General features: G+C 40.2%; 1 protein-coding gene across 1 annotated transcript in view; it reads right to left on the bottom strand.

Annotated features, from left to right (window-relative positions):
* Nucleotides 1-1,677: 1,677 nt before the first annotated feature.
* Nucleotides 1,678-14,580, bottom strand: part of INO80D (INO80 complex subunit D) — a 44,834-nt gene continuing 31,931 nt past the window's right edge. The window contains 1 exon segment of the mRNA XM_040561382.1: nucleotides 1,678-14,578. Within this exon segment, the coding sequence (XP_040417316.1) occupies nucleotides 13,749-14,578 (830 nt within the window). The 3' untranslated portion in view covers nucleotides 1,678-13,748.

The raw sequence follows: 14,580 nt of genomic DNA, 5'->3' as shown, positions 1-14,580 counted from the left end.
GGCACTAGAGAAACGACTGCTTTTGTAAAGTTGCAGGCTGAGAGTCATGCAACCATTTTCTAAGAGCATTTCTTTGTTGCTCATGGAAATGCTGGAAGAAAAAAAGAAGAAAAAAACCCACTCAGGTGATTCAGTTGGTTTCTGCCTTACTCAGTACAGGAGCATTTCTCCCCAAGCCCGTGCTGGAGCACACCTGACGCAAGCACAGGCAGCTCTTTCTGCTGGGAAGTCTTTCCCCATGAAAAGACTGCATTTTCCTAACTTCCTCCTTACTTCTCATTGTGGCCCTAAATCTTACACCAAATAGCAACTTTTGCTGTCCTGTTAGAAGCACATTTTTAGTAACTATTTTTTCCCCCGTAAGAATCAATTATTCCACTTTTCACCATTTTGTTGTCTTTTCAAGGGCTACTCCTGTCTTCCACGAAGGTAAGATATTACAGCATAAACCCATATAGCCTTTGCTGCAAGACCTTCGCAGTGTATGTTCACATGGGAGACCACATCATTCACTGTCACCACTTAACCCTCAGCCTGAATTACAATCAGACACTGCAAAATGCAGCTCTAATTGCACTGTCTTGAATGGCTGGGCCACTTTTTTTGAAAACACTTTTTTTTCTAAAAAGAAAAGTCACATTACTGAATCCTCTCATCATCAGTCTCTGTTAATAGTTATTCTAATGATCGGAGCAGCACTAATGGAGACTGCCTATGAAAATCAGAACCTGGAGCATGGTCACACTGAGGACGTGACTGCTTCTCCCTTGCAAGACAAGTCCAAATGCACTAGGGAAGGAGACTAGGAAAGCAAACATCAGTGGCAGCACATACCCTCATGGCAGAAGGAAAAAGGGGAAGACTTCACAAAACAAATACTGTAAGGAAGATGCAGCAACCATCTACTTAACTGCAAAGTGTCCAGAGCACAGTTCTGGTTAAAAGAGCACATCCTTCATGCTCCCGTGGAAAAGCTGCTCTCAGAGAGCGGCCACTGCTCTGTAAGTTTTGTACAGCCAAGGTGGCCAAGCTCACAACGGCCTCGGCAGCATGGCAGGAGCTGCAGCTTTTTCTTCATGCAGAGCCCTGTCAGAAACGTGGCAGCAAGGGCTCCCCATGCTATGCATCCAGCAGCCACCACATGCACCCCTGCCCAGCCATCCTGCCTGGGGCTGAGGCAGCCCCAGTGGCATCCTCAGCATCAAACTGCAACTTACCAGTTTCAGTGATGAAACAGATATATATCTAAGTCCCCGAAAACATAACATTATGTGATAGAATTTTGTCTTATATACCCCTTAAATAATATTTCAAGTACAGCTCTGCAGCTCACAACAGAAAACAAGATGAAGAGGACCTGCTCCCTGGGTCAGTAATCCAGAGCTAGAAAGCACTATAATTAGAATCAGGAGTGAGACTGAAGACCCCAGTTTGTTTGCAAAACTAATTAGCTAATGTTATTAAAAAGCAATATAGAATAACCAGAGCACAATCAGACTCTACTGCTACCCAAAGGACATTTGTACTTAGGATATTTTTTTAAAAAAAATACAACAACAGCAACAAAAAACCCACAACAGTTTATGGATTAGATTTCAGCCTGGGCAATATTCATACAATTTGGGAGTTAGCAAAATGGCTTGGAGAAGAGGGTTTCATCATAGAAAACACAGCTACTTCACAGCAAGTTTTATTAATACATCCAAAAGAAAGAAAGAAAATCATTTTGTCACACTATATACAGATAATACATACAGTGTTTTATACACATATTACATCAGTTTTTACACAAGAAAAATATACATAAAAATGTAAACTTTTGTATACAAAAACCCTTAAACAAATTAAACAAGGACCAGATAACAAAAGGAGACCAATCTATTATCATTTCATTGATTTTTTTTTTTTTTTATGGTAATACAGTACATTCATTGAGAAGTATGAGGAACACGTGAGCCAACTTTTCCTATTTAAAGGGAAAGTACAAACAGGAGCTCTCCTGCCCGCCCCTGGAGTGCTGTTGGCGAGCGCTCTGGCACCAGGAGCAGCGCCAGGAGCTGCTGTCGCTGCTGGGACTGCACCGAGTGACCGCTCTCCTCAGACACCCCCATGCTCTGCTCTCTCCAAAAGCGGCACACGTCCACAGAAGCAGACACAACTGGGCTTTCTGTGCCCATTAGCTGGTCTTCCAGCTAACACCGCGGTACGGGATGCGGCCATGCAAGTTTGTATGTTCCCTTTAAGCAGTCATTAGGTGGATTTAGCTTTGCTGTAGCAAGTTGTTTATTTTTCCCAATGTACGGTATGCTGAACACATGTCAGGGATGAAAGGGAACAAAGAAGGGGTGTAAGAGACTGCTAATCCTTGCTACCATGCAGTTACTTCAAAATCAGTTACGTTTGCAAGCTACAATTCACTGGTTCAATTACACTGCCTCACCTTTGCTTTCCCACTGCAACTTTATGCTTTTAACTCTAGTGGCCAAACAACTGTACGAGGCTCTTTGTTACAAGGCTGTTTCTGATATCGAAGTGTGATCAAGCTACCTTTAAAATGACACCAAACACAAACTTCTCTGAGACAGCCTTAAAAAGAGTGACCATTCCCTCTAAAGCACTTCAGATTGTCCATTTGCCACCTTCTCTTTCATTAAACCTAGGACAAAGATATTTATTGTTAATTGCAAAAAGGATATTGGTTGGGACTCTGACATCTGTTTTTCTCCACTTGCAGATAAATATTTTGGGGAATTTAAAAACAAAGCAAAGCAAATTAAAAAAAAACATACACAATGATAAAACCCAAACCCTAAAACCTCAGGCATCAAATAAGAAGGGAATAACTACCTAGTATGATGGTGAAAAAACAGTTGCAGAAACTCTTTGGAAACAAACAACAGATTCCAATGAAGGCTTCTCACATTAAATAAGTTAAAGACTTGTTACAGACATCTTCATAAAAACATCCATCCTCCACAAAGTATGTTAAAATGTAACACAATAGTGATGCACTAGTATTTTTCCTGGAAAGGACAGAAGAAATAAGATCTCCTTAGTTCTATCAGTACTACTAAATTTAGTAGGTGAACAATGATTTAAGAAGTAATGGGGAAAAGTAATGGGGAAAGCTGTGTAAAAGACACCATGAATCATTAATTCTATTTGAACAAAAGGGGGATGGGGCAGAATGTGATTATAGTATGCCTCAGAAAACCCTGAATGAAATAAATACTTAGGAATTTGTTTTTCCATTTCTTTCTTATGACCATCTAAGTGATGGTGGGAGTAAGGGCTTGTCTGCTTGTTTTTGTTCTTTTCCTTTTTCTTTTTTTTTTTCTTCTTTTTTAATAACAACCCTCCTAGTAAAAATTCAAAAGACAATTACAAATGGCTTTAGATAATTAAGTCTCCTTTTTAAAATAAAACTTTGATAACACATTTCTCCATTTCTTCTATATAATGCAGCCTCAGTGAAAATATTTCATAAGGGCCAGCAACTTGTAAAAAGTAAAAAAATAAAAAATAAAAATAAAAAAAATTGCCAACCAAGGTTCATAACATATACACATGTATATGCAGGACATCTACACTCTATATACATATTTAATATACGTATGCATGAGTATATATCAGGAGAGAACCAATGAGTATGTTCTCCACATACATAAACTGAAATAGCGTAATATATGTGTGCATATAAATATGTATTATACACACACAGTACACAGACATACCCATACACACGCCCAAACATATGTATCATAGAAATTGTCATGTATGATTGCATGAAAGCTCAGATGGAACAGTACATCAGTTACCTTTTTCTAATGGAAATGCAAGGAAGACAAAAATTCCATGGCTGAATTGTGGCCAAGAAAATAGTGCCATACCCAGACTGAAAGTGTGGAATGCAGGAAGGGCTCGATGACAGAACTGGAACAGCGCTCTCCATTGAAACTGAAACGTAAGCTAGCTATGAGTTTCAACAGTGCTTACATGTGACTGAGCAGGTTTCTGACAGCTGCTTTCTGCTAAAAGGATATGGGAACTCAATTTAGCCAGAAAACAGAAAATAAAATACTTAACACAATTTTCTTGCATAAGCAAAATCATTCAATACACATGAGATGCAAAGTACTAGCATGCTAATGGTCAACTCCGCAGCTCATTTTAAAATGTTTAATGATAAAATGTAACGAGCTGTGTTTCTCTTGATATGTTTGATGACACCACCACTGCTCGGAACACAGCACAAGGCTGCCTTCTGATTGCTGCTTTCCTTACGGGAAACACATACTGAGCTCCCTTTTCTCCCTGGGGCTGAAAATTTAAGACCTTTTTCAGATGATTTGTTTTTCTAGTTTTGAGTATTCACCTCTAAATTATGGTGCTGGGTTAACCTTTTAATATGCTAGGTAGCTTTGCATCAGTTTTCTAAGAAAAGCTCGTGTTCATCTGCAAATCAATCACAGCCATGGTCAAGCACTATTGAGTGTCTGGAAAAATCTGCCTAAGATCAAGCAAGTGCTCAGGGCCCAATTCAGCTGCCACTACAGTCACCAAGAGAATTTCCCTAACGCATAAGAAGAGCTGGATTGGGCCATTAAAGCCAATTACTGCCAGCAAGATAAGCTTTAGGGATACTGGGGCAAAGAGGAGCTGAAATGGAGGCAATGAAGCAGCGAAGCAGAAGAGGTCAGCATTGCGAGAGGCCTCAACACGTATTAATATAAAGAGAAGCAAAAGCGTATCAAGGAAATTCGACTTCGAGGGCTGAGGTAACAAAAAACCAATGGTGACCAAGATCAGACCCATCACTGATGTCATCCAAATCCTTCAGAAGAATTAAAACCACCTTGTTTGGCACAAGTGCTTACCTCTTACACATAGGCTACACAGATAGTCTCTCTCTCTAGCTCACACACTTATTCATGTTACAACTAGTGTGTGTGATACTACATATATTCCATCTACATATCTGTATGCTTGTATATATAGACTTAGATCGATTGCATTCACATGTATTTATTGTACATCATGAGGGCAAGTCCACATTCAGCAAAGTGCTACCAACATCTCATATACAGATATCTCTCTCTGTACAGGTATACACAAAAATGGGCCTATTTTTCCCCATAAAGGCATAAAGATTTATGCTGCTGACTCTCATATTACCACCAAACGATGAGAAGGCCTCTGACAACTTCCACCTCCCTGCCTGTTCACTCATACATGCACATGCGCAAGAAAGAAATTGTAGGGGGGAGAGCTGTGTCTGGGGGCACCAACATACTGGGAGGGAGGGGGATGTACAAAAACATTGACATTCAATTTGCAAATGCACTTCAAAAAAAAACTTCAAAAAAAAAGTCTGTGCCATATTGGAAGCTCTGTTTTTCTAAACAGATTTTAAAGTCACCAGGATCACCATCACTATAAGTGATACTGTATGAATGAATAACAATTAGGTTTTTATTTTCTCCAGCCTAAATATTGTAACTGATGAACAGTATGAAGAGTAAGCAAAAGCATGAGTGTTTCTGATTCCTCACAGTTTTGAGTGAGAACTCCCATAAAGAAATTTTGCTTCTCCAATTATGAGAAAAGCTAAGTGGCCAAAATTAAATTCAGAATTTCACAGCACAAGTGAAATTCCCTGGATTGTAAGTATATATTGCTCTGCAATCCACAACAGCAATTTTTTTTTTGGCAAAAATCAATACATACAAAGACCTTCAGGAGAGAAAAGAATCTACTTTGAAAACAAGACACTTTTACAGAATGGAGATCAGTCCATAAACAGTACCCCTTACAACCTAATTTGAAAACACAAGTACAACTGATTGACCACATTTTCTACGTCAGACCATGGGAAATTCGGGTATTAATTTGCAAAAATAAAGTAATTCCTCTGTCACACCATCCCACCAAATACAGACCTTCCCATTTGAATTTCTTCTGAAAAATAACACTCAATTCTCCCATCCCTTTTCCTCCCCCATTTATTTTATTTAAAGGCTGTCTTTGGGAACTTGGTATTTTCATGGCATTTTAAACAGGGCTCAATGCAACTCATTTAAAAAACAGTAAAATTGACATGATATCAGAGTTAGCCTTATAACAGAAGATTATGTAGTAGAGAGTTTGAGTTATTTATACAACAGTGAGGACATAATAACCCCCTACTAAATAATCACATTTCTACAATACATTCCATCACCTCTCAACTACTTCTCTCTATACAAAACTATGACCTACATACAATATACACATTCGTATCGCACATACATCCCCCCCAATGCATATTTTTTGTGTGTATATATAATACATACATGCACACAAGCAGTCTAATTCTATTTATAAGTCACAGTGGGAATTCCTTTTGTGAGGAAAGGAGGGGGAAAAATTCCTGAATAAGACACTGTAGATTCCTAATGTTCTGACTTTTCAAATTCCAACTCACAGAGCTAACTGGAAATAAATACATTTACAAAAAAAAAAAAAAAAGGTCTTACAAACTTGGTTCACAACTTCCAGCTACAGTAGTTGGATTTTTTTAATTTGATCTATTTACCCTGTAACTAAATTTCTAATCATAGGTACAAACCACAGATAAATTATTGCAGAATGTAACACTCAAATAAAATTTAAAAAGAATTATAGGAACAGTAATATAAGGGTTAAAAAGAGTTCTATGCTTTGTTGATACAGGATACCATTTTATTTTATTTATATATATATATCTATATATAGATATAGATATAGATATCTGCAAGGTAGCAAAGAATAGCTGTACACCTTGACACGGCAAAGATCCAGTGTAAAAAGGTGCTTCACTAGTTTGTTTTTCCAAAAAAGCTTGTATATAATTTTATAGCTATTAAAAACACATATGCAACATAATTCATTACACTCAATACAGCTTTAGTATAAAACTTATAATTTATGAGGTGATGTTAATAGCATAAATTAATATACCATTTCTCTTAAAATCTACAATAAGTATTCTGAAAGCTCATTGGGGAAGGGTATCTTTAAATAAAAAGTTTAAAGCTGAGCGTGATGAAAAGATTCTGTATGTTGAACTTGAGATGAGAGCCCCGAGAAGAGAAAGAGTCCCTAAGCCAGACACTGGACTAGAAAACTGAACAAGGATTTCTCTTTCTTGTGCTCTCACTTAGATGACGCTCTACCTTAAATTATTATTTACTTTTAAAACTATTTATTTATTTTTTTTTTTGTTAACTGCCCTTATTTCCACAAGGAATCCCTGAGACATACCCAAAATTGTACAGTGAAGGTAATCACTGTCAGAGAAACTGGTTCAACCCCTTCTGGTAGGATGTAGGTATTTGCATGAGAACCGAACTGTCTGTCACTTCAGAATGAATCTGTTTTCACTGGAACCAACTACGCTTTGAGACGCAGGTTAGAGTCATTTCAGGGTAAATCAGTCCACTCCAAAGTAGAAGCAAATGACATAGCAGTCAGCTACATTAGAGCAATCTGCACCAAAGTTAAAGTTTTCCAGAGGATATCTGGGGATACCACCTATCCAGAGTTCACTTCAGTGGGCACCGGCTGACAAAGACAGAAATTGGGTAAAACAATAGCGTTGCTGGACCAAGTTCAACATGCGCATGAAGTTCATACGCATGTATTCTGTATAACTCACTGTGTGTTTGGGGGCCTAGCAAGGGAAAGGAGTATGAAGAATGCATTTTTCTACATCGTCTATGTACAGTTTTAAGGTCAAAAGCCTGAATTTCGTCCTGTTCACTTCCAAACTGAATTCTGTGAGCCAGGGAAGACTGAAAACTTACTTTAAGGAGATGGAAAAAGAAAGACATCTCCAACTACTGATGTCCATCTACAGCCAAACCCAATGTCTTCTCTCATGCTTCCACTATGTCACCTTATTCCAAGGTAGCCAGAGAACAAGTATGTGGAAGCAGAATAAAACAGGGAAAAGCAAAGAACTAAACAAGCATGAGACAAGTAGCAGAACAGCAAAGGAAAAAGTTCCCAAAACCAAGTCACTGTTTTTGTGTTGTTTTTTTTTTTTTTTTTTTAAAGTGGCTGAAGACATAAGTGAGAAAATTGTTCCAAGACACTTCTTCTGCAATTCCTCTTTCTTCCCCAAACTTTTCTTTTCCAACAACATTATTGTCTAGTTGTAAAGACAAAAACAAAATACAGCTGATAGAACTAAGGTCTCTGATGACCATGACCTCACCTGAAGTCCAGGTTTAAGCATAGTAAACACAAATATAGATTTTTTTCTCCACCAACTGTCCTTACTTCTAGTTGGACTTCTTCATGCAGGTTATTAAAAAGAATCACCTAAAATTTTTCTTCATTATTTTCTACTGATGCACTTCACAAAACAAGAGGAATCTGTGAAAAGGTAGATGCTCGCTAAAAATGCCTACACGTTCACGGCTAACGTGTGCACTCCTGGGATCAAGGTGGCAGCACAGCATCTAATTCATGACATATCACTCACTGTGTTATGAAAAAAAGATCTTACTCACTGCTCTGAGAAATATTTCAGGTCGTTCTAGCACCCAAAACGCGTGCTATGAATTGCTGGAATCTCTCCTCCTTTTCGTTTTACAGTCACATTCGCTCAAGACCAAGCCACAGAAGACTTACCGGTTGGCATTACTTATATTGGAGAAGTATCTGAGAATGGGAGAATAAAAAAAAAGAATGGTGAAGAATGCAGAGGGGAAGGAAACAAAGGACTGGGGAGAGGGGAGATAAGAGAAGCAGCCCACAACACCCCACTACTAAATGTCACCCAAAAGATCAGAACAACTGTATGATCAGATCAGAAAGACCTAAAGATATGGTCGGTGCATTAGCCCAAACTTATTCCTTCATTTAGTATTTCCATCACCATAGGGCCTTGCAAAAGACCTACACTAGGAGGAGACTGCCCTTCACATGTAATGGCAAAAATATAAAAGCAAAAAGAAATATCCCATCAGGAAAGCTGCCCAGACACCCACACAAACACCTTACTGTAGGTTAAGCTGTCCGAAAACTCCTCCTGCCACTGTCCCTGCCCTCCAGAGTCTGCAAAAAGTCGACACCAGGACCTGGCTCTTCTGCTGATGAGCTGGTGTTCATCAGCGCTGCCGAGGCCTACAGTGAAATGCAACAGCCATGCTGCTGCAGCAACAGGTGGAGTAGCTGGAGTTTTGGATGCGGACCAACTCCACATGTTTTTAACCACTAGGGCCAACTTCTCAGTGAAGACACCTTTACAGGCTTTATTTTACTTCTTCTTGAGACCCTGGCAAGCCAATTCAATTCTAGACTGCATTTAGATGTGGTTACAGCAAAATGAAGCTCCAAAATGAATTTGGCTACTAGTCTGCATGTTCAGCTGCAGGCCCTTTGCCTGTGCCGTGTCCTGGAGCCAGCTGCATCAGACTGTACCTAACAGCTTACATCAGGGCTTCCAAATTTCTGAACTAACAGCTCCTCCCTCTTCAAAAAAGCAGCAACTTCCCTTGGCTTCTCCTTCCAGTTATGGATGGTTGTTAGTATCTTTTTCCTTGCATTTGTATTTGTGACACCATCTCTGATTTTTACCTAACAGGCTGTAACCTTCAAGGCATTTTTCAATGTCTGCAAATGAGAGGTATGATTCCTCATTCGCTAGCCTGCTGGGTGAAGTGGGACATCTAGCTGTTGCAGTCTTCTCCACAGGGCCAGAGGCAGACCTACACCTGTGCTACCCCTCAGCATTATCAGCTCAAATGTTTCACTAACTTCTCTGCCCAAAGATACAGAGAAGCTTGCTACCAACAAGAGAACTAAGCAAGAACCTGGGAGGGACTGGAAGGCAGGAGAGGACAACACAAAGCATCTTTTCCATCTTCTTGCATCACAGCCATTACAAAGCCCAAGAACAAATCAGCCTTGAGGTATCAAAGTACATACAGCTCCCCTCAAAGCTGGCATGAAATCTTCCTAAGTGAAAGGAAACATCAAAGCATGTCTAACAATGTCTTAGACACCAGGCCAACATGAGGCTGCTTCTGACCAGCCTCCATACACCATTACGTGTCATTCTGTCAGTACTTACACTTTTGTACAAAGATTAATTGAGGAGCTGCTATTAACCAAAACCAATCTTACTGGCATTTTTTTCTAGGCCTCTTTTTTTCCCCCTCTATTCTTTAAAACTGAAATCTTATGTAAGGAAATTAACTTTTAAGTTAAACTATCTTTATTCAATTTGTTAACAGGTAAAGGACGAGATAGATATTGACCATCTCAAATGAATGGACTGAATTGCTACACTGACTCTTTGGTGAAAGGGTGATTAGAGTGCTAATTGCTGTATGAGGAGATGATATTCAAAAACCTCTGCAAGAGAGCATGGACTCTATTAGGGAACCACATAAATAGCAACCGTAAGGACTACCTTAACTAGACCTGCAGTACATCCCAGAGGAAGAGGTGTGAAACATCTCTGGCTGCACAAACTCTCAAATTGGGTCTCTCATACCCAACATTAAGACGCTGATTCACTGAACTCAATGAGTTGTGTTGGTGTAGAAGCCCACCTGCAGAATTCGCCCTGTAAACCTAAGATCAAAACCCCCTAACTGCTTGGTAGGCTGTATTGTTGGCCGTGAAAAAATGGGAGGTGAACCAGGAAAAGGCAAGAGTGGTGGCCCATTTCAGAACTCTGTATCAGACCGGACAGAGGGATTCCTATTTAAAATGTATACAAACAGAAGTTTATTTTTAATAGTGCAGCTTTATTGCAAACTTAGTTTGCTCATTGAAAAATGTTACGTAGTCACTTTTCAGGGAAAAGACATCTAGGGATATACAAAACTGAAGTCTAAGTGGGGGAAGAGAGTTGATATCCTAGGCTGCCTTAAAGGAATACAGGTACATAATGGCCATTGATTTCAAATGGGAATTATGAACCTGCGTAGCTTTGACAATTTTTAAAATTTCCTGACTAAATCAATGCTTAGGTTAGGAGCTGAATTTTGTTCTGAGTTACACCAGTACAAACACACAGTGACCTTAAACCAAAGAGCTCCTCGGAAATTTATACCGATGTGAGCAAGCAGAACTTGACTTCAGGCTCCTCTCCTTCCTTCCCACCCAGCACTTGCTAAGAAAGAGAAATCTAATGTGGGGCAAATTAATCTGCACTAGCTGCAGCTTCATTGGAGAGTTTGATGGGCACAAGAATAATTTCAAGACCAAAGTCCTGAAACCAATTTAAGAAATTAACATCCTCTAAAATGACATGAATACACAAGCAGATTAAAGAATTAACCATTTGGTATACTAGTTCTCCACTCTTTTTCAGCCAGTCATCCAGAACACATTGAAGAAGGTATATGGACACAAGGAAAATCATTTGCAAATCAAACAGTTGTCTCCTGAACAAAGTGTGGGGAACATAATACAAAAATAAATAAATGCCTTGTCAGATTTGCCTCATTTCACAATACCACTGGGCATTCCTCAATCAGCAGGACAATCACAAGCAGGATTTCATAGGCTTCAATTCAACTTTTTACATGATTTAAAAACATTTAAATGTTACAAACATATTTAAATCACCACTTAAAAATATTCGGCTTATATTATTAAGATCTATTTTACCAAGTATGAAATAAGGACTTCATAACAACAGAAGCATCAAAATCATTTTTGTTTCCTCCACCCACATACACTTGCAATTTCAGACAGGACATACACATCATCCATACTCCTTTATGTTTAAGGAGGACAGATCTTTCAAGAAATGGGATAGTATGATTGCTATGATAGTGAAAAGACAAGACCTGTCCCATTTACACTCCGTTCCTTAACAAGACGAAAGGAGAGGTTTGGGTCAGAGATTTTGGTGTGGGTCTGACTGCTAAAAATGTATTTCTATACTAATTAAACTTAGTTCAATGATCCCTTGCTCAAACAATGTATTAGGCCTCCCTATAACATGTGCTTGGTATCTCCATTTCCTGGATTAGACTAGAATACATGCAGGTAGGATGTTTTATTGTAAGGTAGAAGGAAATGTCTTCTACAGTCAGAGACTGAAATGTGGGTTTTTCTGTTCTCTCTCATCTGCATCTCAGAAACAAACCAAGAAGACTAGAGACTTATACTAATTAAACAGAAGCTACTTTTACAGTCCAAGTCAGAGTACAGTAGCAAGTTTGAGCCCTATAAAGTCACAAGCAAATTTCTTTTCTCACTTCCTGATAAAGAGATACAAGTAAACACCTCAGGATTTCTGTTGCTGTTATCCCTTGGATTAATAAAATAAATCTAAAAGCTAGTGGACTCCATTCTTTAAGAACTGAAATTACTACCAAAGAGTCTTAATACTATCTTCAGCAGGTAGGCAGTAAAAGCAGAACTGTCCTGCAGACAAGAGGAATTCTTATCTCCCTCTTTTGCTTTAGAGCTTTCTCTTTTGGTTAGCCATGACTACTGATAGTTACCTGCTAGTTCCTTACATACATTCAGCTTCACGTACAGAGCATCAAATCCCACAAGTGTCTCAAAAACTATATGGCTCCCAGGGGAAAAAAAGCTAACCAAGAAAGTCTCAGTAGCTAGTAATAATTTGAGAAATGCATCCATTTGGAACTTACCAAAGGGTCTGAACTAGACTTGTGTGGATGGGCAGAATACCAACCGAATTCTTCCAGTTTCAGCTGGGAAATACCTGTCAGCCTGTCAGGCAAGGAGTCTGGGACAAAGCCACACTTGAAAAGGCAAATCATCAATGCTACAAGGCCACAGTAATTCAGCAAGGGAGGGAATTTCTGCACAGGAATCCTCACTTGTACCATGATTCTGTTTCAATCTTTCTGGTTTTCTTTTTTTTTTTTTTTTTTTTTTTTCTTTTTCCCTGGGCTAACTTTGCATCAGCCTTCAGATTTCTGGGCAACCAGTCAATTGGTCCCCTTGCTGCTCAATGAATTAAAAATCGTCATCATAAAAAACAAAAGTCAGCATGCAGTAAGAACAGTGACCAGTTCTGGAAGGGAATAACTCCCACTTCTTCACCAAAAGAAAAGGAACTGCTGCTCCCTGCACCCCAAACACACACACGCACACGGAGGAGGTCAAGACACTATTTTAAGAAACTGTCAAACTCATCCCGGAACCATGGTCTTGTTTTAGGACTTCAGTGCACCATTCTCAAATCAATGTGTGCAGCCAAGTTTTCAATGCCAGATGCTACCTTTGGAAAAAAAAAAAAAACTTTGTTTGTTTGTTTTTTAAAAAAAGAGAGAAAATCAAAAATTAAAAAATAAAAATCAAGACTTCTGCCCACAGGAAAACTTTATAGCAGATGCTAATGGGATGGCAAGCACTGATCCGAACCCTAGGAAACAGTAACATGCATCAGTAATCTGAGGTATCTTCCCATTTCTAGGTCTTACTGCTAAGATCAATTACATCCAGTAACTGTGCTGTATCCTTAAGGAATTATTGGGGAACGGTGAACCTGCCTGCAATAAATGAGCACCGGTGCATAACAAGCACATGTGAACGCTACAGCAAGGTTCACAGGGGGCTAACCCTGGTCAGTACTGAAGCAGGGGTTTTCTTCTTAACCCCCTCTTAAGAAAAAAAAAAAGAAAAAAAAAGAGAGGACAGAAAAAATAAAGAAAAGGAAGGAAGGAGAAAGGAAAGATAGAAAACACAGGTCCCCCATCTACCTGCACAGAGCCAGGCAGACAAGCTCAGTTGGAGGTGGTGAAGGGCGCAGATGCATTATTGGTACTGGTAGCGGTGGCACCGGTCACTGCGAAGCCCGTGGGAGGAGCTATGGAGCTGTGGCTGGGCTGCAGGTCCTTGGGGATGCCACTGTGGGAGCTCAGCTGGTGCCCAAAGGCTGCGCTGAACTGAGGGAGCTGTTGCTTAGGGGAGGTGGAGGCCATGAGTTCAGCGGAGGCAGGACCCATGCCACTGAAACTGGTCTGTGGTAACCCCGGAAGCACACTGGAGCTGTTGGGGGTCACAGTGGCGAAGGCAGGCTGTGTGGTCTCTGAGTGCGAGGTGGTAGGTGGTGTGGACAGGGAGGTGGACAGGAGGTGTCCATCTGCACCAAGAAGGTTGCTAAACGGAGAGGGGTCCCCAAGATTGACAGGAAGATTTCCCCAGTGAGTTCTGGGGTTGACCACCCCGCTAAGTGGCACATCCAGCTGAGTTGGGAGCAAGTGCTGTGCCATCATGGGCATCTCTGCTGAGAAGGTAGCTGCCAAGTTATCACCAGGAAAGGATGTGGTGTGAGGGGATGTGATATGGTCACTGTAGGGAGACGGCACATGCTCACTATCATAATGGCTTCCATGGGGTGAGGAGTGTGAATGGTCACTGCTGTATTGCTGTCGTGAGGTGATCAGGTCATCTGCCTTGCTCAGCAGCTGGGCAGGGTGGGGCCTCTGGGAGGCATGGCTGCCATCATGAAGTCCATGAAACTGTCCTGGGAAGGCTCTCTCCCCAAGGCCACTCTGGCTTATCAGAGTGGCAGAAGTAAGGCCGACGTTGGCTGGGGCTGAGAATTGCCCTGGA

The sequence above is a fragment of the Cygnus olor genome, chromosome 6 (assembly GCF_009769625.2).
Source record: "Cygnus olor isolate bCygOlo1 chromosome 6, bCygOlo1.pri.v2, whole genome shotgun sequence".
In the NCBI taxonomy this organism is placed as follows: domain Eukaryota; kingdom Metazoa; phylum Chordata; class Aves; order Anseriformes; family Anatidae; genus Cygnus; species Cygnus olor.
This window is presented reverse-complemented; position numbering and strand designations above follow the sequence as displayed.